Below are 25188 nucleotides of genomic sequence, written 5' to 3' on the forward strand. Positions count from 1 at the left end.
ACCAAATACTCTGCATGGAATAGGATCCTCTGCATTGTGTCCTTAATTAATTGTTTGATTGTGTATTATTCATTACAGGCTTACAGCAAACAATTGTAATTAGAGTAATGTTGCATACTATATTTACTACTTCACCGGAAGAATATATCAATTTCTACCTGCATCCCACATTGTACTCTATGTCATCTCAATTTCATTACATCTCATTAAACTATGTCATCTCAATTTCTTACATCTCATTAAATTGATTTGGTAGTGTTTATTAACTTTTGTTAAAAAAAAATTATAGTACTGAATTGACAATGGGACATTGACAATGTTCTAGTAGTTTGGATGGGACATTGTCACAATTGAAGGTTTGGAAGGACATTGTCAATTGGGTGGTAGTTTGAAGGGGGCATGTGGACTTTACCCTAATTTTTATTCAGATCTTATTGTTTGGTGCAACAATTCTAATCAACCCTTAGCGGGAAAAATTCAAAGTGCCGATATATATGGTATTATATATATATATATATAATCCCGCAATTAATAAGCTTAATTGTTTTCAAATTGAAAAGAAACTCGAATTAAACAAATAATGAATCCTCTGCACAACATCCCTGAAATAACACAAAACAATGGCCTACGAACTTTTTGATTGATCACTCAAAAAAAGAACCTTTTGATTAATGAAGATTGACAATGGGCACCCAAAAAAAAAAGCACCTTCTAAGCTCTACTAGTACGTACAAAAATGGCAGCCTCATCATCTGCATCCACATGAATCAATGCAGATTTCTGCTAACTATGAATCGTCCTGATTGCTGGTAATGGCACCCCAAATATGCACGACGACCCCGACGCCAGTTTGTTGTAGTTTAAGCACTTTCCAGCCCCATTACCACCAATTCCACCAGTACTCCCATTTGCAGGCGCCGGCGACGGCGTTGAATCTTCCACGACGCTAATCCGATCCTCGTCAACCGCACCGACATCAACGTTTTCATTGTAATCTTGGGGTTCTTCATTTTCGTCATAGTCGTCGTCGTCGTCGTCAGCAACGGGAGTGGGCCAAACGTCGTCGTCGAGGGGCACAAGCTGCAATGTGAGACGCCCATTGGCCCTGTGCGCACGAAAGTACTCGTGGCGCTTGACCCTCTCCTCCGTGAGGATCAACCGTCCATCGCTGGTGTAGTGCCTCGTCAGCACCCAGGGCATACGACAAGGCAGATTCTCAGTACGTGCGAGCAACGGTATCGGCGGTGGATACTCTCTCCTCTTCATCATCGCCAGCCGCTGATCTCGCTTACCACGACACTCGTTGCTATACGCCCCCGAAGACGACTCATTCTCAGCCCTTGATGATGCATGTGCCCCCTCTCCGTTGTGTTCGAGATCAAGGCCGCTCTCCATGCCGCTCTCCATGCCAATGTAGTCGCCCATCACGGAGGCCGACGACGACAACATGTCAAAGGGCGATTGGTCCGTTTGGGGAGAGAGTTTTAGGGCATCATGATGGGATGATGGGTTTGGGTTTGGGTTTGGGCTTGGGGAGTGCATAATAATATTATAAGGGCGAGTGCATGGGAAGGGAGGAGAAACAGAAACAGAAACAGAAACAGTAGTGTGCTGGCAGACTGGCTGGCTGGTGTTGTAATACGGTGTTTCAGCTTTCAAATCAATGGAAGAAAGAGATAGAGAGTGCGTTTTCGAGAAGGGGTGGCATTGAAGATAGGGAAAGATGGATCAGAGACAGCTAATATCTGTGACGTCAAAGATTGGGTTTTACGTGGCCCCAGAATCTGAATTTATTCTCTGATTATCCTGCAAAATTTCAACAAAATTAAAGCAATTAATTATCAATACTAATATATAAGTTCTCAAATAAGGTAACCCCAGCAAATCAAACTACGATTCTTAAAAGACATTGCCAATACAAGCATAGCTTAAAATGTAGAAAGACAACCTGGGAGGATCTATATATATAAGGCAATGTAAGTTTTGTACTAATTTCTGTTTTTTGTTTTTTGGTTTGCTGTAATTTTATAGGTACATTATGGTTTAGATTAGCCATACACGTGGGATGATACATGGCACCACGTGTAGGTAATATTTCATGCATTTTACCCTCTACACTTCCAAACTGTCGCCCATCTGGCGGGCCCACATGATTGAATCTTGTTCGCCGTCATCATGCACTTAATCATTGAAAATATGTAAAGCTGCAACCTAATACTCCCAACTATTTCACCTATATCAAATTTAGATATTATTGCACCATATACAATACTTTTCTCCCATTAATCCTTAAAATTAACGGTTAAAATCATAATATATCAAAAAAAAAAAAAAAATTGACATAGGTAGCTAAATCACTAAATGAGGTGATTCCACCGCCCCAAACCACCATTTTTTGGTGCGATGATTCAGCCAACCAATCATCCTTTAGTTAGTCTAAAACAATTAAACTATCTTTAAAGGGTCGAGAGTGGCACTGTCGAGTGGCCAAATTTGGAGGTGGTAGAATTACTTTAATCTTTTGAGGGTGCATAGTTCAATCGACTACCCTCGGCAGTAGAACTAGGAGTAACAAATTAATTTTAGACAGATTCTCCTATAAAAATGTATAATTTTTTTGGGCATTTTGAAATTGTTGTCATAATCTTAAGAGTTTATTTGTAGTCCTAAAAAAAAGGCATTGTAGTGAATTTGAATCAAACTATATCTATAGAGTATGCGAGGATGACACATTGACACCGCATAATAATAACATATACATATATATATAATTGATGTTGCTCAAAATACAAATATATACCGTCTATAATCACGAAACGAGACGTTTCCTTGATTTTTTATTATTATTTTTTTAAAAAATTATAGAATAACAAATACTAACAAATAAACAGAAGAATACAAAGTGAAGCGTATACGCTTCCAAAACGCTTGGCAGTAAAGAGGGGGGATCTGGCATGCAAACCTGGAAGCCACTAATTATATAAAACCATACAAATCTTTATTTTATTTTATTTCCTTTTTTGACAAGTCAAGCAATGCACCATGACTATATAAAAACTAGAAAAAATCTCTTTCAATATATCTCTGCAGGTCAAAAACGAAACCACTCCCAGATGTTATAGTAAGAATCAAAATTAAGTCACTATCAAATACCGAGAACTAAATAACCCTAAAAGTGTTTTAAGGGGTAGCTTAATCGACTGTGAACCATGCTTCGTGAAGCGAAGATTATTAGTTCGAATCTCTTTTACCCGTAAACATGTCAAAAAAAAAAAAAACCCTAAAAGTGAAAAGATTTTATTTTGATGTATTTAACTGTAGATTCACAGTAGTACATGAATCCATCGAAAACGTTGATCATTTGATACTGCCAAGAATGTCGAATCCATTAACAAATTAAAAGACAAAAAAAAAAACAGACAATACAAACATTAATAACAGCAAATTAAGAAGCATGAAAAAGAATGTGGGTAGACGACGAGGAAAAGAGAGAAGCATAAACTTACCCGGGTGGGGATGATCGTCTTATACAGTGGTGAAGTAACCATTAAGAGAGGGTGGGAGAGGAAGACGACAACTCAGAATGTGAGATCGAGGGAGGGAGAGAGGGAGAAGGGGAGAGAGAGAGGCACCGAGATTCTATTCCATATGCTTTCGGGAGAGAGGAGAGAAAATGTCGTCGTTTTCAGACTTTTGTCGTTTTTTGCGTGATATGAATGTTATTATAGCAGTAAATGCTGGCGGAGTTTTAGGGACTAGGCTTTTCGCCGATGAGGGCTATTTATGGTATTTGACTTTTATCATCACAATTGGGATTAGAATTCTTTAGAATTCTAATATATATAAAAAAAATTATTTAAATTATTTAATTAAATAATTTTATATTTTCTCTATCCATTGCAACGGCCCCACAGGCTTATGCTGCTATGCATGCATGGTATTGGTTGGTGAAGTATAATTTTTTTTTTTTTTTTTTAAAGGACAATTTAGTTGTAATAAAATTTGAAAAATCCGTATCCTTTTAATTTAAAATAAGGATTAGGATTTAAATAATTTTAATATAGAATTATTTATGAAAAATAAAAATATTTTTATTTCGATTGTGTTCCAAAAATGTGGATATAATTAAATTAAAAAAGGGAAAGATTTGTACAAGTTACCTAGTAATGTTATACTTCACCTTTATTTTATGACACCGTTGACATGGCATGAGCTGAATGGAGGTAGAAAATTTTGTTTTCTTAAGTGTCCATTCAACTTATGTCACATCGATCAGTATAAAGTGAGTGATTGAGTCATTGAGTGTCTTAAAATTAGCATGAAGAACAATTTTTTTTTTTTGCATGTTCACACAAAAGAAGGGGAAGCGGGGATTCAAACTAGTGACCTCCGCTTTATGAGATGTGGTTCACAGCCAATTGAACTACCCATTGGAGACGCATAAATAATAAATTTACTTATCTACTATGTCACCCATTTGGTATGAATGTATTAGCTATCACAAGTCTATAAACAAATACATATATTTGATATCAGCCTCTATACTAAATTAGACAAAAAAACAAAATTAAATTTTTTAAAAAACCAATAAAAGATCAAACTAACATGTGGGATTTTAATTCTCTTCTATTTTCACAACCGAGACAAGAGAAAAGTAAAAGTCTTCATTCTATAATTACTGTTCCGTTGAATGGTAAAAGCTATTCTAATCAACATGCAAGGGTTGTTTTAGGGGAACAGGATCCTCTCCAGTCCATAATGGACTGGAGAGGATCCTGTTCCTTTTAGGATTAGGGTAGCAATAAAGATCCAATTAATGTTAACCCAACCATTCGATATTCAAGATTTTTCTGAAGTAGACAGGGAAGGAGTTTTAAGAGGTTGATAAGGGTTCTATCACGTTGGACATAAAAAAACCTTTGTTTTCGTATTATTGTTACCCCAAACAAATATTAAGAAGAAATGCAAAATTGATCTATGTAGTTGGCATAAATTACAAATTACTTATTATTGTATTATAAATAATTTATAGGCCCATTGTAATTGGCCTAAATTATAAATCACTCTCGGTAATATAAAAAATAATTTATAGGTTATCAAATATGTAATTCATTCACAATAAAACAAGAGAAATTGTGGTCGGATATAAGAATCTGGGGCTAGGACTGGGACAAGTCACTCAACAAACACCATGCTTTTAGCATGTGTTATAAAGACTTTAATCTACCTTTAACTACTTCCTTTTGACTTTGTTTACAAAAACATTTAGGAGATGTGTCATTCGTGTCACCCTGTCACCCTGCCGGGGTTAAGTGCATTCACACTTTATTGAGATCCTCTCAGATTTTCTAAATGTATGCGCATTCACATTTGTTTGAACCATTAAATATGATAAAAAACTCAAATTTTAAAATATAAATTTTTTTTTTTGAGAAGATCCGAATCCAATGTTACACACACTCCTATTTTCTCCCACTCATTTCCATACTTTTTTTTTTTTTTTTTTTTTTTTTTTTTCATTTAAAATCGCTATTAGATTAAAATATACTAAAGATTCATCTAAAATTTAAGGAGGAAACTTCACTCACCCTCCATGAACTTACACGCTTTTTGTAAACACCCTTCAATCTTCAAAGTCTCTCACTTTAGTGTATCGAACTTTCATTTCGTTCTAAATACCGCCTACGGTTAGATAATGCAGTTAAATTAAATGGTATAATAAGTAAAAAATCTTTATACCCCTAAATTTTTTTAAAATTTCAAATTTACCATTATTTATAAATAAAAAACTATTATTATTATTATATTAAAAAAAAAAAAGATCCACCGTGGGTCACAAAATGACCCACCGGCGGGCCACCAATGTGAGAGACTTTGAAGATTGTGGGAGTGTTTGTAAAAGGTGCATAAATTCATGGGGGTAAGTGGAGTTTATCCAATATCTAATAATGGTTTTAAAAGCAACCTAAAAGAGTGAAAAAATAAGTATAAGAGAGTTAATGTGTATAACATTACTGTTTTTGCTAAACATGCTGCATGAAAAAAAAAAAAAAAAACAGACTACATGCTCCCATTTTTTTTCAAAAAAAAAAAATTTGTTGAGATTCCCTTCATGATATTTACAAAATTCGTATAGCCGATCTCACTGGTCCCATTTGCCAACAGCGCGGAACGGCACTATACTTGGAATGGAACTGTTCCAGCTACAATACCATTCTCAGATATGCAGCAAAAAGTCTACGCAGTTTTCATTTACACTTCACACACCCCAACAAGTATTCAATGACAACCTAAAATTATATATATTTTTTTCTTAAAAAATATATATATATATATATATATATATATATTAAAAAACTTTTAAAAAACACTAGCCAAAGCAGTTGTCGTTTTGAATTAAAATAATTATTATTGTTTTCTTTAAGAAAAAAAAAAACCAGAGAAGAGAGATTGGGGTGGCTTTAGTCCTCCTGGCCAAAATGGGGTGGATCCTAGCCCACCCCCCCTTATAAAAGAAGAGGATCAGGTGCATGGGGTGTTAAAACCATACAGCCCATAGTTAACCACTTAAAATGCACCCGATCCCCATTCCCACCCTCATTTTTTTTTGGCCTTTTTGGGGTGGCCAGACCACCCCTTGGCCATGGGGGTGGTCGAACCACCCCCATAATCTTAGGGCTGGTCACAGCCCCACAGGCTTATGCATGCATGGACGTTGGTGAGATATATATATATATATATATATATATATATAAAAGGATAATTTAGTTGCATGTAATAAATTTTGTAAAATCCGTATCCTTTTAATTTAAAATAACAATTAGGATTTTAATAATTTTAATATAGAATTATTTTTGAAAAATACAAAATTTTTTATTTCGATTGTGTTCCAAAAATGTGGATAGAATCAAATTAAAAAAAAAGGAAAGATTTGTACAAGTTACACATTTTGTCATTGACACTGAGTATCGTTACACTTTACCTTTATTTTATGGAGTAATGTTAAGGACCATTTTTTTTTTTATCTTCTTAAAGCTGATGTGGCTTTTAAAATTACTATTAAATTTTAAATGAATCATATTTGAATTTTGATCAAATGGTGATTTTGAAAGTCACATAAGCATTAGGAAGATAAAAAAAAAAAAAGATAAAAATATGGTTCTTAGCATTACTGGCACCATTGACATGGCATGAGCTCAATGGAGGCAAAAAATTTTGTTTTCTTAAGCGTCCATTCAACTTATGCCACATCAATCAGTGTAAAGTGAGTGATTGAGTGCTTTAAAATTGATGTGAAAAATAAATTTACTTATCTACTATGTTAACCGTTTGTAAAAAATCATTCAGCATGAATATGTTAGGTATCACAAGTCTATAAACAAACATCAAATCAGCCTCTATACTAAATTATTAAAAAAATAAAATAAAAAAACCAATAAAATATCAAACTAACACGTGGAATTTTAATTATCTTACATTTTTTCAAAAAATAAAATAAAAAAAACCAATCAAATATCAAACTAACACGTGGAATTTTAATTATCTTGTATTTTTTCAATGCAAGGACAAGAGGAAGACAAAAAGTCTTCCTTCTAAAATTACTGTTCTGTTGAACGACAAAAGCTGTTCTAATCAATACTTGAGGGTTGTTTTAGGCAGGTGAATTAGATTATTAACACCTATAGTTAGGATAAGGGTGGCAATAAAGATCCAATTAATTTTAACCCAACCATATGATATTCAAGATTTTTCTGAAGTAGACGGGGAAGGAGTTTATGAGGTTGATAAGGGGTTCTATCACGTTTGGCATAAAAAACCTTTGATTTCATATTATTGTCACCCAACACAAGAAATGCAAAAGTGGTCTATCTAAATTACAAATAACTCTTTGTGGTATAACAAATAATTTATAAGTCCATATAATTTGCTTAAATTACAAATCACCCTATATGATATAAAAAAATAATTTTTAAATCTTCAAAGTAAATAAAAATAATAATTTACTCCCTAAAATCAATTTATATTATCATTCGCAATAAAACAAGAGAAATGGTGATCGGATATAAAAATCAGGGCCCAAGACTAGGACAAGTCACTCAACAAACATCATGCTTTTAGCATTTGTTATAATGACTATAACTGCTTCTAATTACTTCTTTTTGACTTTTTCTGCAAAAATATTTAGGATTTGATATCAAGATCTATCGTACATGTCGCCTGAGATCCTCTCAGATTTTCTAAATGTCGTATATACGCTCTCATTTTCCTTTTTTAATTTTTTGAGATTCCTTTCATGATATTTACAAAATTCATATAGCCAATCCAAGGGCTGGCCAGACATTGATTACATCTGGCTGCAACCAAGGCTCATAACCTGAGCACAAAGGAAAGTCAGGTTCTTGCGACATTTGTTGGACTTGAGCATCTGTCAAAATCAAACTCAAAGGCCTCTTCTGGCACAACATATCTAAGAACATTCAACATAGGTCGAGAATCAAAAAAGTAAACCTACCGAGACACTTACTGCAATTTTGTTTAAAAATATGAGTTTGGTCTGCGAAATTGCAGGGCCAAACCCGCTCTAAGAATCATTTTTCAATAAACATGCATCAAACCAAGTTCCAGAAACAATGTCGGGCAAGTAAAGATCAGGGTCTCCCCAAGCTCATTAACATAAAACTACTTTTACTTTTGCTAATGGAAGGATGCAGTGTTGTATTCTAGTAACAGAAGAAGTTGGAAAACTCTACCAAACGTCTTAAGAAGACAATTATAATGGTTTTCGGACTTGAGGGCATTATAACCAAAAGGCATCTCTCACTGACCACCAGGGAGTGACTTGATAATATCTGAATCACCTGAGGAACGAAACAAAAGGTAAACAGAGTAAACCAAAACTGTGACATTGATGATGCAATCATACAAGGAGAATATAAATTTGTGGTACCTGGATCAACAATGCTAAGGCAAGACACACGAAAATACTTTCCACATGCTGTCCCAAGATCAACATTGTCTGGAAGCACAAAGAAGCCACAATGAAAAAATGCAAAAAAGACTAAAAGATCAAGTACCATAAACCATAACAAACTAGTTATAAAGAAACTTATCAACTTATACAATTAATGAAATTCAACCAGCACAGAGTTACTGCCTTGTAAGTGACAATGCTATATCAAGTTAACCTTTAGCTTGATTATAAATTATATAAGGGAACAAACGAAATTTTTTGTAAAATGTGATATTTGGGTGGATTATTTTCTTGTACTTAAGAACCAAAGCAAGCTCAAATCTTCTTGAACAAATAAACCAATCGAATAAGAAAAAAGCATTTCAAATTATCAGGGGAGTCTGCAAGACAGAAACTCAAGACACCCGGATCTATACACATCTATGGCTGAAGTGGGCATTCGTTGAACACCACAGTAGGACAACTAATCATTAAATGTCATACGTAAGACACCATTTTCCATGTTTAACATATTTTGTCAAAGGAAAACATGTTATTGAAACCCTGATTTACCTCAGTAAAGGCCAGGTCTCACATGCATTGAGTTCATACAATTAATTACCGAAGCAACGGTTCACTAGATCGATGCCTACCTAATGACCTGAAGAATTGTTCCCAATCAATAGGCTTCTTGGACAACGATTTCCCCCAAAGGAACTCCTCAAATCCGGTATATAAAAAAGACATGTTTCATGTATCCTTTTACATGTGAAAAATATATGCTTTTGTTAATTACGAAGACAATTTTTGGAAGAAATTCTATTAAGGGCCTGTTTGGGATTGCGTTTGCGGGGTCCAAAAGTGTTTTTAACCTCAAAAAGTCCGTTTGAAAAAAAAGTAGTCATTTGGTAAAAAAATTAAAAACACTTTTAAGGGTCCAAAAGCCTAAAAATGGCCAAAACACATTTTTAGCAAAAGCTTAAAAATAAAACTTTTGCCCAAAAACGCTTTTTTAATTTAAAAGCTTTATTTTTCAAATGCAGTTCTAAACAGGCTCTAAAAAGGCACATGTAATGAGACATATGTCATTTTTATAAACTAGGTTGGAAGAAATTTCTCCACCTCAATTTGGAGGAAAACACAGTCCATTTATAGGTCCAAATAAACAAGCTATCAAGATTTTACTAATTTTTGAGTTAAACAAAGTCTATTACAAAGCTTCTAAATAATTCTCTATTTTCGGTTATTAGTAAAGCTTACAAAATAATAGACCTACCCAACAAAGTATAAACCTCTAGGAAAGGTAGCTAGTCGGCACAACATTCTCAAAATTGAACTTATTCTCCCATCATATGCATATGACGATCCACCCCATTTTTTAGTTTTCCACGGGAGTGCTCGGCAAATCACAAACCAGTCCACTGTGAATAATAGACGACATTGTTTTTTTGTGCTTTTCAAATATTTTTAAAATATAGAACTGGTTTTAAATTTGACATTCTAGTATCCAAAATTAGTGTACATGTGTTTTCAAAAAAATCAAAAACACTGTGATGAATGGATTAAACAAACTGCACATAAACCAAAACTAGTTCAAAATTGGACTAGTTTTTATTTAAGGATCGGTTCGGAATCAAATTGCATCAATTCTACTGTTTGACAAGCATCTCCCCTCGACAAGAAGATGCCACGAGAGATGGGGCTTGTGACCAGGCCTCAAAGGATCAATGAGCACTGAACCTTGCTAGCATTCAAACCTAGCAATAATTTCACATCTTTAAGCTAACATACAGAAAAGACCCACAAAACGCACAAACAGAAACGCGAAACGAAACAGGCTCAACGACTAAAAACAAAAGGAGCTGATGCTGATGGCATAGTCAAGTAGTTTGTTTAGGGAACCACTTACTTCCGTTGTAATGGTGGACTCCAATCTTGGCAAGCATCGCGTAGTACTCAATCTCGGACTTGCGCAGTGGGGGGCAATTGTTGGAGATTATGATCAGCTTCCCTGCATTTCGACGACCAACAAAACTCAAGAAACTCAATTGCCCATATCCAAAATACTATTTAAAAAAGCTTAAAAAGAAAAAAAAAAATACTACAAAATCAAAACAAGAAAAAACATATCAACGCCATTTTACACAATAGAAGAAGAACCTTTGGAGGAGCGGAGAGATCGGAGGACGGTCTTGTAACCGAGAGTGAACTTGCCGCTCTTCATGACAAGGGCCAACCTGTTGTTTATGCTCTCATGGGTCTTCTTCTGCGCGTATGGAATTCAATATTTAGTTAATAATTGATACCGTTAAGCCAATCAAAACAAAAAAAGTAGATTTTCCGATAGAGATAGAGATCGAGAGGTACCGTCTTCTTCGCCGTAACCATTTTCGCTGTTGTGCTCAAACACAATGAAGAATGGAGAAGAATTGGCGAAGAAAGAAGAGACGCAGAGTTCTGTGTGCGGCGATTGTTGATGTAGGGTTTATGGAATGGCTGAGAAATGTTTATGTCGCGGGTAAAGGCCCATCAGGCTCTTTGTAGGTTGGCCCATACGTTCCAAATCCATCTCTTTTCTTGGGCCTAACACCAAAGCCCTGTCCATATATATATATATATATATATATATGTCCATCACTTGTCAAAGGACTCAAATGCTTCATTCCACCTTGCCAATTCCTATAAAGCTATTATTGAGCTCTCAGTTGGATAAGCAAAAGCAAATTTTAGGCCCATCGGGCTCTTTTGTAGGTTGGCCCATACGTTCCAAATCCATCTCTTTTCTTGGGCCTAACACCAAAGCCCTGTCCATATATATATATGTCCATCACTTGTCAAAGGACTCAAATGCTTCATTCCACCTTGCCAATTCCTATAAAGCTATTATTGAGCTCTCAGTTGGATACGTAAAAGCAAATTTTATGATGGGCAAAAAATTATTTTATTGTATTTAATTAATTATATATATGATATTACGTTATTTTAAGATTTTAAATGACTTGAAGATATGTTTATTATATGTTATATTTGCAAAAAAAATTGGACTAGTGCACTCATATATCAGGAAATTCAACCAATTATTGCACCTATCTTTATATTTTACGTTATTTTAAGTAGTTTTCAAGGGGTAACTCAATTAGTTGACGATCATATCTTATGAAATAGAGGTCATTAGTTCGAATCATTCTCTTCCTTTTTCTCCCCTTGAATGGAATGTTACGGAAATGTTTTTTTTTAAAAAAAAAACATAATTAGTAGTTGTAGTTTACTTCTTTATATATATAGAATATATTTAACTTTTAAAAAGTGAAAAACATAGATAGTTATACTATACAAGTTAATCAACTAAATGCCTGAACATTCTTTTTTTTTTAAAAAAAAATTCAAACAAAGATGACACTATAGTGTTCTATAGCCAATCAAATGACTTCAAATGCATTTGATATTGTGATTTTGTAGACTGAAAGTAAAATTTTTTTTAAAAAAATTATGATTTCAAAACAAAGAAAATCTACCTTATCAAATAGTTGGCAAAGTTGTGCGTTTTTAAAAATCGTATTTTCAAATGGTATGTTTTTAAATTTATATTTTTAAATTGCACGTTTTCAACTTATAAATCCAAACGAGTCATTAGTAATATAACTTTTAACATTAGTTTGGTGAAGTCGTAACAATTGCTTAGTCAGCATTTTGGGGTATTTTAAGAATAAGTAATGTTATATATATATTCTCACTTTTCACATTTTTTTGAAGTAATTTTTAAAATTATCATTAAATTAAAATTTTAAAACCAAAAATAATTAGCCATATACCATTGAAAATGGTGTGGAATTTGGTGTTTCTTAAGAGAAGTGGCTGGCTTGGGCTGGGCGACTAGTTTCTCACATTTGAAAAACCACCGCTACGAGGGTATGGGGCCTATTAACCTTTTCACTTCCCTCCAAAAGCCAGACCCTAATTGCGCGCGATTGGGAAAAAGCCGGAAAATACGAATCCCACGTGGCTGTAACAACTACACCACCCGATTTTCTGACACGTACTCAAAAAACCGTTACGTGGCGCTCCCTGGTTGCCCCTCCCTAACAACCATCTTTATCTTTTTCCCAATCTTTCAAACTCTCCATTACTTGCTTTAATTAAACAAACAAAAAAATTATCGCCACTCCACATGTGATGCCCAATGCACACACGTCTCGATGTAGCAACTCTGCCACTTTCACGGGCACAATATTAGACCCCCGGTGCGCACTACGCCCCCCCGGGCATTTTAGCACACTTCCCTGGTTCCACACTCAGTAATAACTAATAAGTATTGCTCAAACAAAAGCCTGCGCTGCTCTCTCTCTCTCTCTCTGTGTCTCGCTCGCTCCGCTACGCATTTTTGAACGTTAGGGCTTGGTTTTGGAGTTCTTCATGGAGAATCGCGCGGTGCTGTTGGTAGTGGTGGTGGCGACGGCTTGGCTGCTCGTGGATGGCTCGGCGGGGCTGACATTTTCGTCGAGGCTTATACACAGGTTCTCCGGCGAGGCCGAGGCGCTGTGGGCCTCGAGGAACGGGAATGTGCAGGGGAGATCGTGGCCGAGGAGGAACAGCCTAGAGTACTTCGAGTTGCTTCTCAGCAACGACTTGAAGCGGCAGAGGTTGAAGCTCGGCTCCAAGTACGAGATGCTGTTCCCTTCCGAGGGCAGCGGGACCTTGTTCTTCGGGAATGACTTTGACTGGTGAGCCATATTCGGTGCCTGTTTGGTTCCCGAGAAAATGTAGTGAAAAGTAAAGAGTAAATGCGCATTTGTAAGATTATTTGTTAGTTAGCTCATCTTCCGATCCATCTTTAATTTCCAGGTTGCATTACACATGGATTGATATAGGGACACCGAATGTTTCATTTCTTGTTGCATTGGATGCTGGGAGCGATCTGCTTTGGGTCCCTTGCGAGTGCATTCAATGTGCTCCCTTGTCTGCCAGTTACTATAGTATGTTGGTACGTTTTCCATTACTAACCATTATTGCTATTATTGTTTCGCTCCAGCTTTGCAGCTCTATTTCTGCAATTTTAATTTGTGAGCTTTCTGGGTTCTTATTTTGGCGCTTGTATACATATTTATAAAATATAAAATAAAATATTAGAGAAAATATTTGGAGAAAGAGTGCGGGGTGGGGTATTAACGTGGTTTGATGTTAGAGTCAGACATTCACAAGTTATAAAACCAGAAGGCCACGGCCTCGATTGGTAATGGTTTTCAAAACTAAAAATCGCACTTTCTCAAAACCATTAACATGCAATTCAAAACAAAAAATACTTTTTAAAACACTTTTCATTTTTTTTTTTTTTTTTTTGAAAAATTTTCACACCTTTAAGAATAGTTTGAGAGAACAAGTACTTAATTTTTTCAGATGTTGGGGCTAATTTATTACTTCATTTTTTTTTTTAAAAAATACAAATAAAAAAGACCGGAGACAACCACGGCTACCTTTGTCGAACAAGGGTGGCTGTGCGGCTACCTTGACTAGCTAGAGGTACTGTTGTGACCAAATAAATATAGGATCCCCAAAGATGAAAAAAGAGTATAATCGAAAATAAACCAAGCACACAAGACACCAAGATTTAAACGGTTCGACTTAACAAGTTTACATTAATTGGCAAAGACGATTTTAAAGAAATTTACCATTAAAAGATGGAGTACAAGTATAGTTGGGAGAGAATCACTCAAAATCCAAAGACTCAATACACCAAAATCTCACTCTCACACAAAATAGAAAAATACTAAAAAAGAGAAAAAAAAAAAAAAAAAAACCAACAAAAGAGAAAACACTCTTTTTTCTCTAGGTGTTGTGTGGCACCATCACTGGTCCACTGTGAGAGAACTAACAAAAGATTGGCGACGGGTTGCTCCCTCCAACACATCACTGTGCGTTCTCTTCCTCTCTTTCGTAAGTTGCACTGTCCCTCAAAGAGGGCTGCTCCTTTTATGATGCTTAAGAAAATTCTACTTAAAAATTAAATGTATGGATCAATATTTTAAGAAAAGGCTGTTCAAGTAAAATCCTTTTAGTTTATGCGTATATGGTTTTCTTTGTCTTTGAGTTTTTTCTTTATTAAATACTGTATACTTTCCTTCCTCTATTCTAACTAAATGCTTATTCATGTCAGTGGCACTCAGGATGCATTTGATTCTAGGGTTTACATATTTTATGTTCACCAATAAGATCAGTGAATTCATTATTATGTAAAGGAGGCTGAATGTCTTTTCTAATTTATGTTTGTGTTGTTATTTCTTTATAATTTCCGTTTGCTCTCGTCCTTCAGGCTTTTTATTCTGTATTCAAATTACTGGATAGATGTGGAAAGGGTTTTAAATGTACTCGCTTTGTGCTTGTGTGGTGGTTCAGCTAGGTTTAGCAGTTGATTCCAATGATTGATTGGCAGGTGCTCCCTCGTATTTGGGGCATCTATAATGCAGGATAAGGATCTGAGTGAGTATAGTCCATCTTTCTCAAGCACCAGCAACCACCTACCTTGCAGTCATAATTTGTGCAAACTGAGTACCAATTGTAAAGGTCCAAAAGAGCCCTGCCCATATATTGCTGAATACGACTCTGAAAATACATCAAGTTCTGGATTTTTGGTCGAGGACAAATTACATTTGGCATCGGTCAGCAATCTTGCAACACAAAATCATGTGCAGGCTTCAGTCATTTTGGGGTGTGTTTATATTGTTTGTCTTCCTTTCTCTGTTGTTTTCATTTATATATTTTTTCTGGGACCTGATTTGTGTATATTTTTGTTTACTGATCCTTGACTTTTTAGATTCCCTTATTTTATATCCATTCTTATTAATGCAGCTGTGGTAGGAAACAAAGTGGTGGCTATCTGAATGGAGCCGCCCCTGATGGTGTAATGGGATTGGGACCTGGGGACATTTCAGTTCCAAGTTTGCTTGCAAAAGCAGGATTGGTTCGAAATTCTTTTTCAATTTGTTTTGATGAGAATGATTCTGGGAGAATTCTCTTTGGGGATGTAGGGTTTGCCACCCAACAATCTACTCCATTCTTGCCTATTGCAGGAAAATTGTATGCCATCTATATCCTTTTTTAATTGTTGTTTATTCTATTAGCCAAGTGAATTCTCTTAGCAGGTCTTAGTCCTAGAGATGCTTTGAATTCTTTCTATGCCTTTTGTAATCAGTCTCTTCCTTGTTTCAGTGACACCTATTTTATTGGATTAGAGCATTATTGTGTTGGGAGTTTCTGTCTCAAGCTAACCCAGTTCCAAGCTCTGGTTGATAGTGGCTCATCCTTCACATATCTTCCAGCCAAAATTTATGAAAAAATTGTTTTGGAGGTGCTTCCTGTTCCTAATTTTATGAGGTCTGAGGTCTAAGTTTTTCTCTAATATGGCCTGAAAGATTGTTGTTTCTTAATTACAGTTTGACAAACAAGTGAATGCTACCAGGATTAATCAATCTGAAAGCACCTGGGAGTACTGCTATAATGCCAGGTTGGATGCTAATGAGGAGAGCTTTTGAAATTCTTTACCTATTTCTTCAGAACTGATAGTCCGCAATTCCTTTGTGTAACAGTTCACAGGAATTGCATAGCGTTCCTACCATGAGACTCATGCTTATTATGAACCAAAGCTTTATGGTCAATAATCCTGTATATTCTGTCCCTGTGAATCAGGTAATAATCCTAAATTCTAACTTGTTTTCATTTGAACATAAACTTATGGGGCCATTTAGTCCAAGCACTAGTGGCTTGCAAGATAGTTGGAGCATGTATCTGATATTGCATTAAGGAACGAGAGCCCATATTAAAAACAATGATTATTGTGTTTGTAAGTGGCACAGTTGTCGATTCCTAGTATTCCCCGGGTGGATCTACATGTTATTGCCACTTTACACATCCACTTTTTTTCAGAGACTTCTAGCGATGGTAACACTTTGAAATCTATTAAATTACCACTTGTCACAAAATTTTAATCATTTAATTAATATTCAAACATTACCTCTTATGTGTGAGTTCAAACTCCTTAATAAGTGATGCCTGACATATGGAATATTATTGAAATAGGAGGTGAATGACAAAGACAATGTTTGAATTCAAGATCTTTGGCTTTAATACTATGTTAAATCACTGATTATCCCAAATGTTTAAGCTAATAGGAAATGATTGATTTAATTATTTAATTAATATTTTAACAAAACCCATCATGGATAATAATTAAATCTGGTTGCTTTCATATAGTACTTGTATTCTGCCAATAACCCTTTATCTCCTGATTTTGAACTATCTGTGGTTTTAAATAATTTTATTCATTTTGCATATCCCATCAGGAAATTGATATTGATTTTTACCTCTTAATTAAAATCTTTGTTCATTAGCATCACTTAAATAAGTTTTCATGTCTATGGGGTGTCCAATAAGAACAGAACCTCAATAAAATATCTATTGTTAGAAACCAGGAAGTGCGACGAATATCTTTTTATCTTTTTTCTAGCAAGTATTGTGCAGTGATTGCATGCATGGACTGCTCAATATAATGGGTTGTGGTAGTAATGGAAAATATCAATTTTCTGGAATGTGGTGCAGGAATTTACTATATTCTGCTTAACTTTACTACGCACGGACCTTGACTATGGTGTTATTGGACGTGAGTATACCCCTCTGCTTCTCACATAACTGAATCAATTGCTATCTTCTTGTCCATCTATGCTCTATGGGAGTGTGTGTGTGTGCGCACGCACGCATGCATGTGTGTGTGTGCATGTGCATGTGCACACAAGTACACTTGTGTGCGTATGTTAAATCACCAGTTGTTTCAAAAACTTATGCTATACGAAATCGTTGATTTAATTATTTAAATTATATTATAACACTCCATTTGATTTAATCATTTATTTAATATTCTATTAGCACACAAAATGTATTGATAATTATAGGTTAACTTATCTGTCACAAAGAATATGATGATGAGTTATTGCATTTTTTTGTGTCCCACGTATGCACACTTATATCTATACACAATGTATTGATGACTGGCTTAACATATTTGTTGCAGAAAACTTCATGATGGGTTATCGCCTGGTTTTTGATAGGGAAAATTTGAAGTTGGGTTGGTCAAAATCCAATTGTAAGTACTAAAGCTTTTTGGATAAAACTTTTCGGATTCTGATCATTTTAAGCACTGGTTTATCTAATCCTTTCTGAGGATAGCATTTACTACTCATTTACTCCTTAAGTCTGGTTTCCACAAGCAGAGTTTGTAACTATGGTTTGGAGTGTTTTTTTAAGCTTTGATATTGTGGAAGCATAAATTGAACTCTGAATGTTGAAGCAGGGCAATGGCAGGAATTCTATTGAGATGATCCTTTAAATTCCTGATTTGCTTTGTTTTTTCTTTTCTATTTCAAAGTGCTTGTGAAGAATTGATATTATCTCAAGGATAGGGTCATATCTGTGTAAGGCTGAGAGTAAAAATCTTGTCAGCATTTGCTCTCTTATTGCTGTCCAAAGTCTCTTTCAACTTTGACACCATATGGCCATTACTAGACTTCCTAGTTTCCTAGTTCAGGGTGGCATTGCTCCCAGAGTACCTAAATACTTACTCAAATAATAAACACTTCTAATTTAGGGAGTTTCATAGTCAGCATATAGAGCAACTTTGGGCAGATTGGGTGACTAAGCTTGTGTGCGTGCTTCTGCTATGCCTGTTCCACAGCTTTCCATGATGGTAGTTATAAAGAGGCGGGCCCATTAATATATGCTAAACTTTTTCGTGGGCCCTTCAACCATCAATTATCAGGTTGCAATTAAATTGGAGTCCGGATTTTACTGTTCTATGGCTTCGCTTGCGAGTGTTTGGGGTGTAGAAGGGAAGGTCTTGCATGTCTAGGCGGGTTCATTTATGATGGTTAGTTTGAATTACTTTTGCATGCACAGTTTTATGATACAAACTCACCTTGAGAATCAGCTTACAGTGGAAGGGTACCTAAAAGCTTATATATATACATAGTTAAGATTACATTTTAAGTCATGAGAGATACTTAAGATCATAAATTTTATTGATGACTGTTGTCTTTTGTTGCTAGGAAGGGTTGTTAAATGTCTAAGTTATGCAAATGTGTTACATGGGAGTATATAGCACATAATAAGTAACGGCATCTTTAATGATTCTAGCATTTCATTTAGTTCTTTGATTTTTTAATTTTTTTTTTCTTGGGGTCTATTCAATTTTAGAACTTTGATATTGAAGTGTTCTTGATTTAGGTAGAAAGCAGAATATTGAAGAGGTGGAAATTTATAATGGTCATCTACATGTTAAACAAGAATATGTCAGCTAAAGCTCTCTGCTTTGACCTGCTGTAACGTAATATTTAATCTTGATCTTACGTATCGTCAAGTGGATTGCATACGTTTTGTATAAAACTTAATTTTGTGCAGAACCCTATCATTTTTGTGTCACGCTTTTTTGTTTTTCTTTTAATATGTTTATTTGCTGCATCAATTGATCCTCTATAATTTTAGGGCGAAACCAATCTTGATCTCATACTTCCCACCTTTTCAATGTAATTCTCAGATGCTTTAATGTTAACCAACCTTAAATCTACAGGTCAAGATATTGGTGGTGAGCAAGTCCATCTCACACCGCCGACGGCAGCAAATGATGGATCGCCAAACCCATTGCCAACCACCCAGCAGCAGAGCATGCCCAAGACTCCGGCAGTTCCGCCTGCTCTTGCCGGGAGGGCTTCGTCGAATTCCTCTGTAGCTGTGCCGTGTCAAATTCCCTCCTGGCTGTGCTTGACGAGTTCATTAGTAATGCTACTATGCCTGTGTGCCGGTCACCTAATCAGATCTCTCTTTGACTTGTAAATCCTATCTATTCTTGTCAAAGCTCTCCTAAACTGGATGTACTCTTTTTTAGGTTGTTGTATTGATTGGTGGTGGTTGATGGTAATATTCTATCTTTTTTGGTATCAACTTTCGGTATAAATTAATGTTGAAAAAGTAAAAGCTTTTGTTGAAACATTTTAGCAACACATGGTATCCTAGCGAATCTAGGAGATGCATAGACCAAATTTCTTGAATGAGGGTAGGTTATTTTATTATAACATATTTGGAAGCAAACAGGGAAGGTTTTATCAGTGACAATAATAATATATTAAAATTAAAATGTTGTAGAAGATTCAAATGGATGAAGTTTCTAATTCTGAGGGACGGCAGAGATATGGTTCCATGATCCTCAGAACTGGACAATTAGGTATGGACTCTGTGTAGAAAGCCCATGGCAGGTGCCACTTTTTAAGGATTAGGCGGTGGTCACGCGTCAACGGTACGTCGGTGCATTGGATCTAAGCAATTGTCATTGACTGGCTCTGGACTTTTGAGCAATGGTGGCACCGTTTACTCCATCGGCACACGAAACTTTCAATATACATATATATTTAATTATTACTTCATTGGACCGTGATACACAGCACGCCGGTGTAAATTTTTTATTTTATTTTATTTTTAATTATAAAAAGAAAAAAAAAAATTTTACACTAGCGTGACACGCACGCCAGCGTGCTGTTTAGCTTCACCTTACTTCATAATAACTGGATAGATGATGAAGATTTCATTTAGTAGTCAACTTTTTTATATTCCACATATAGGAGGGGGTTTGTTTGGGTTTTTAATTTCGATTCAAAAATATGGATTTTAAAATTTAATAACGTAAATTTTTAAAATGTAGTTAAACGTTTGGTAAAATGGTATTTGGGCCTTTAAAATCTCACTCTAGCTTTTAAAATCATGTGTTTTTAAAAACGCACCATTTTTCTTGCGATTTGAAAACCCAATTTTTTCTACATTTTTAAATCATAATTTTTTTTTAAACGCACTCTCAAACAATATATTTTTTAAAATAATAGTGTCAAACGCACTTTTAATCTATAATACTTTCATTTTACAACAATTGGTAGATATGAAAGTTCTTTTGTTGTGGGAAAAAATCTCTCTAGCCATGTCCCAAAGGCAATTGCCATTCATGCAATTCATTCTCTCCCTGTCAATATATGCGCCATATAAAACTCTTTATGAAAAGTTGCATTATTTTTCTTTTAATTTCCATGGAAGTTATTACCTTCTATAGAGATGATTTAGTGTGGGGATGATCACATTTGTTATGGTGTGATCATCCCTTAAAACACGTCATTATCTCTCACTTGACTAGACTCTAACATTAGGTGATAAACTTAGTTTGGATATGATTAACTTGGTACCAATAACTCTTCCATGCCAACGCTCATTTGTGAGTCCCCACAAATCTGCATCAGATCGTGATTGGCTTATGTGTGCACACTTTGTCATTACCTTATTTGACTGCACCCTTTACCATAGGCTCTCTTACTGATAATATACTAGAGGTAACTTCAATTTGCTATATTCCAAGCGAAAATTCTTTGTGTTTGAGAACATAGACCACACTAATACCACAATTAATGACTTTAGCCGTACACAAATTCATGTGTTGACCTGACCTAATATTTGATCAAATACTTCCTCTTAAGCCATTATTTTTAAGGTTTTCTTTTACACATCTTATCAATGTCTTTTACACTTTCAAATCATAGATACTCACAAGGTGACAATTTAGAATTTGCAAGATTCAGTGGCAAAACATAAGGCAAGGGCAGATAAGAAGAGTTAAGTTGTGGAGTTTGAGGAAGATGACTATGTATAGCTATCTTGACAAAATATAGGTTTCTAGCTGGGGAGTATAACAAGCAATCTACTTGCAATTGGACCGGTGAAAACCATTGAGAAGATCGATTCAAATGCATGCCGGTTGAAGCTACCAAGCCACATCAAAATGTCTAATGTATTCAATGTCAAGTATTTTCATTCACAAGAGATACTTTTCATGGGGATGTGAATTCGAAAGTAAAATCTCTCCAACTTGGAGGGAATGATGTAGGTCGGGTTTAGTTTGAGTTTATGAAGAAAATAGGTGCCAACATTAGTGTCTAAAACTTGTTTGAACAAGCGTCTTAAGAAGGCTTTTGGAAGAGATTTAAAGATCTTCACTTGGAACACACCAACAAGTGCAAAAAGCAATAGTTCGTTTGATACGTGTCCAGATGAGTAATTAACCAATAGTGGCCATTTGCTAGTTCGGCCGGAGTCCTGTCCTGGTCCATTTTTTAGCCTTAAAATTTGTTTTAAAAAAGAAAATTAGGCGTCTTTTTTTCTTTCTTACTTTGACCCCTAAAAAAAACTCAATACGTACAATCCGACCCCATCAAATTAAATTTTTAGTTCCGTCCCCAACTAATAGCGATGACAATGACTAGTGGTGATGGTGAAGGAATTATGACACATGTATTTCATTAAGGCATGGCTTGCGTATTGGCAAGAGATGGTAGCTTGTGTTGTCTGGGGCCTTCGATTGCGGCATGTCACATGTGTCTATGGAAATGGGCACCACCGGCCGCCTGGTCAACACAAATTGTGGCTGTAGCCTCTGCCCCTTCTCTTAAATGTTATTCTTCTTTAAAAAATGATGTGATAGGCATTACTAACAAACACATATTCAGAGAAAGCAACATCTATATTCAAAGAAAGCAATAATAATTAACCCGTGTTCTTATTAGGGGGTGATAATTCGTATTTACATCTCGAATTCGGATCGTGTCAATGTATGAGTATAAGATTATATAGGTCAATTATAACTTGACTCATTTAATTAAACAAGTCAAACCTCAACCTAACAATCTAATTTTGTGTTTGGTTCATGTCGAGTTCACGGATTATGTAAAAAATTGTCAATCAGTATGTCACGTGTCAGATTCAGGTTGTATCAAGGCATGTGTACATATAAAACTATATAGATATATAGGTCAACCATAATCCGACCCATGTAATTAAACGTGTCATATTCTTCAACCCTAACCCTTTAATTTTGTGTTGGGTTAGTGTTGAGTCCAAATTCTCATCGATCTAGGGAGATCTTCTTTCAAAATGATGTGATGATAATAAATACATATATGTGTGTATAATTTGTACGTTTGCTTTCAAATGCATGCATGATAATTATCAAGACAACTGCAGCTTGATCTAAATCAGGTAGTTAGAACATAGCAATCATATTGATCCACCTTATCTCTGTATTCAAAATATATATATATATATATATATTGTGTTTATGCATGGCCCATATCAGATCATATCTACTGGAGCACCTTGATATGTATACAAATTAACCCAAAAATTACAACAAATATGGACGCATATAGATGAAAGCTTATCTCAAAAGTTTAAATTGATAAAAAAATAATAATAAATAATACATTATTAAAATTTTAACACTCACTTTTCTCCCATTGAACCCAGTAGATAAGGAAGGGAGAGATCCATTGAATTGTATTTCTTTAAGATGGTGGTTTAAAATGCTCATGTCCTATGATTCAGCCACCTGGCACAGCAGCCTACACCATTTGTGGGCTTTGTTTATTCTTTCTGCTTTTTTTTTTTTGGCCTTTATCTTCCTACAGTCCCACCGCCCAATCATACTCCCTTTTTTACTCCCAATCACCTATACATTTTGAAACAAATGGAACCATCTTTTTTTTTTTTTAATGCTAGTGCGGGGTACCCATTTCAACAGGTTGAAGCAACCACCTGCCCCATTAGAATATTTGTTGCCACCTGTCTCCGGTCTCCGCCGTTCGATTTTTTCCTTGCCACGTGTCGCCTGGATCACTTGATTCGTGGCAGCTGATTATACAATATAAATCCATCTAACCCCTATTATTGTGCGTTTATTTATTTATTTATAAACTTTTGTTTTTTTTGTTTTTTTTGTTTTGTTTCAAACTTTTGACGAGTCTCTTTCCATGCATAGCTCTCAAACCCCAACTGCTGTTTACTTTCAACTTTCGTGTTCCCAAAGCATTAAACTCTCCTTCGAAATGGACTTTTGGAGGCAAAACTAAGAGCGTATTGGGATTCTGTTAACTACCTTAAAAAAAGGTTTTTAGGTTTATTTGGTAAATTTTTTTTTAAAAAAAACGTTTTCTGATTTAAGCTTAAGCTTATAAGAAGTTGCAAACTTAATCATTTAATCAATACTTTAACATTTCCCTTCATGTGTGAGCTCAAACTCTATTTTAACGGGAGATATTTAATTGAAATGAAGAAATCAGAGTTCAAACTTAAGTTTTTTGCTCTAATACTATGTTAAAGTATCATTTGTGCTGAAAACTTAAAATAATAAAAGATAAAGTTAATCATTTAATTAACATTTTTGTCCACTTGACAAGGTAAGAAGGGGAATCCAAAGGTCTAGAAGTGATGAAGTTTCGTGGAGATTCTAAGACATCCCATTTTTTTTTTTATATGTTTATTTGCTCATTTATTTAATGTATTCACATGGGTATTTTTCTTTGACCCATCTGTTATAGGCCACTGCCTATAAATATATATCTGGAGGCTGGAGTCCTGGAGTAGCCCCAGAGTCTCTTGTCATTGCTCATCCTTTCTCTTTTTTCCCTGCCCTTTAAACACAAAGAACTTGGATCGAATTACCTCTTGTTTTGCATTTCAAATATCTGCTTTATTAATATTATCCCCCGGCCCCTTGAAAATGGGAATTGAAGGCACTTTGGAATACTTGTCAGATTTATTAAGCAGAGTCAGAAAAGGGAAGAAGAAGAAGCAAATACAAACTGTAGCTCTCAAAGTCAGGATGGACTGTGAAGGCTGTGAGCGTAAGGTCAAGAAAGTCCTCTCTGGGGTGAAAGGCACGTGCGTTTCCATTTCGATCTCTAACATGTTTTAATTTGCATGCAGTTCATGTGAGAGATCATCGATCAGATGATAATGTTTTGTTTTTGTTCTTACTATTTTTGTTGGTTTTGGGCAGGGGCTAAATCTGTGGACGTGGACATGAAACAGCAGAAGGTGACGGTGACAGGATATGTTGAGGCGAAGAAGGTGTTGAAGGCGGCACAGTCAACGAAGAAAAAGGTGGAGATGTGGCCGTATGTTCCTTACACACTGGTGGCTAATCCTTATGTTTCTCAGGCGTATGACAAGAAGGCACCGCCGAATATGGTCAGGAGCGTTCCCAACACTGCAACCATTAAGGAGACAACCATGGATGACGGCTACATCACTATGTTCAGTGATGAAAACCCTAACGCCGCCTGCTTCATCATGTAGCTAGAGTAATATATATTACAAAATATTTTGGAAAA

The 25188-nt window shown here is 35.4% G+C and overlaps 4 protein-coding genes across 4 annotated transcripts; 2 read left to right on the plus strand and 2 right to left on the minus strand.

Moving 5' to 3' along the window:
- Window positions 1-691: 691 nt before the first annotated feature.
- Window positions 692-1395, minus strand: LOC132167610 (uncharacterized). Its single transcript, XM_059578620.1, has one exon. The coding sequence runs from the start codon at window positions 1393-1395 to the stop codon at window positions 784-786; it is 612 nt and encodes a 203-aa protein (XP_059434603.1). The 3' UTR covers window positions 692-783.
- Window positions 1396-8605: 7210 nt separating this feature from the next.
- On the minus strand, window positions 8606-11434 carry LOC132167611 (large ribosomal subunit protein eL30-like). The gene is made up of 5 exons (XM_059578621.1): window positions 11318-11434; window positions 11111-11216; window positions 10860-10961; window positions 8948-9016; window positions 8606-8858 (listed from the first exon to the last, which is right to left on the minus strand). The coding sequence occupies exons 1-5, from the start codon at window positions 11336-11338 to the stop codon at window positions 8818-8820; spliced, it is 339 nt and encodes a 112-aa protein (XP_059434604.1). The 5' UTR covers window positions 11339-11434; the 3' UTR covers window positions 8606-8817.
- Window positions 11435-13271: 1837 nt separating this feature from the next.
- Window positions 13272-19957, plus strand: LOC132167455 (aspartic proteinase-like protein 1). Its single transcript, XM_059578438.1, has 10 exons — window positions 13272-13671; window positions 13793-13931; window positions 15412-15653; window positions 15794-16021; window positions 16154-16292; window positions 16378-16448; window positions 16531-16630; window positions 17540-17600; window positions 18009-18080; window positions 19560-19957. The coding sequence occupies exons 1-10, from the start codon at window positions 13364-13366 to the stop codon at window positions 19820-19822; spliced, it is 1623 nt and encodes a 540-aa protein (XP_059434421.1). The 5' UTR covers window positions 13272-13363; the 3' UTR covers window positions 19823-19957.
- Window positions 19958-24470: 4513 nt separating this feature from the next.
- LOC132167675 (heavy metal-associated isoprenylated plant protein 24) lies at window positions 24471-25188 on the plus strand. Its single transcript, XM_059578685.1, has 2 exons — window positions 24471-24732; window positions 24855-25188. Exons 1-2 carry the CDS (start codon window positions 24576-24578, stop codon window positions 25151-25153), a joined length of 456 nt encoding a protein of 151 aa, XP_059434668.1. The 5' UTR covers window positions 24471-24575; the 3' UTR covers window positions 25154-25188.

The sequence above is a fragment of the Corylus avellana genome, chromosome ca1 (assembly GCF_901000735.1).
Source record: "Corylus avellana chromosome ca1, CavTom2PMs-1.0".
NCBI lineage: Eukaryota > Viridiplantae > Streptophyta > Magnoliopsida > Fagales > Betulaceae > Corylus > Corylus avellana.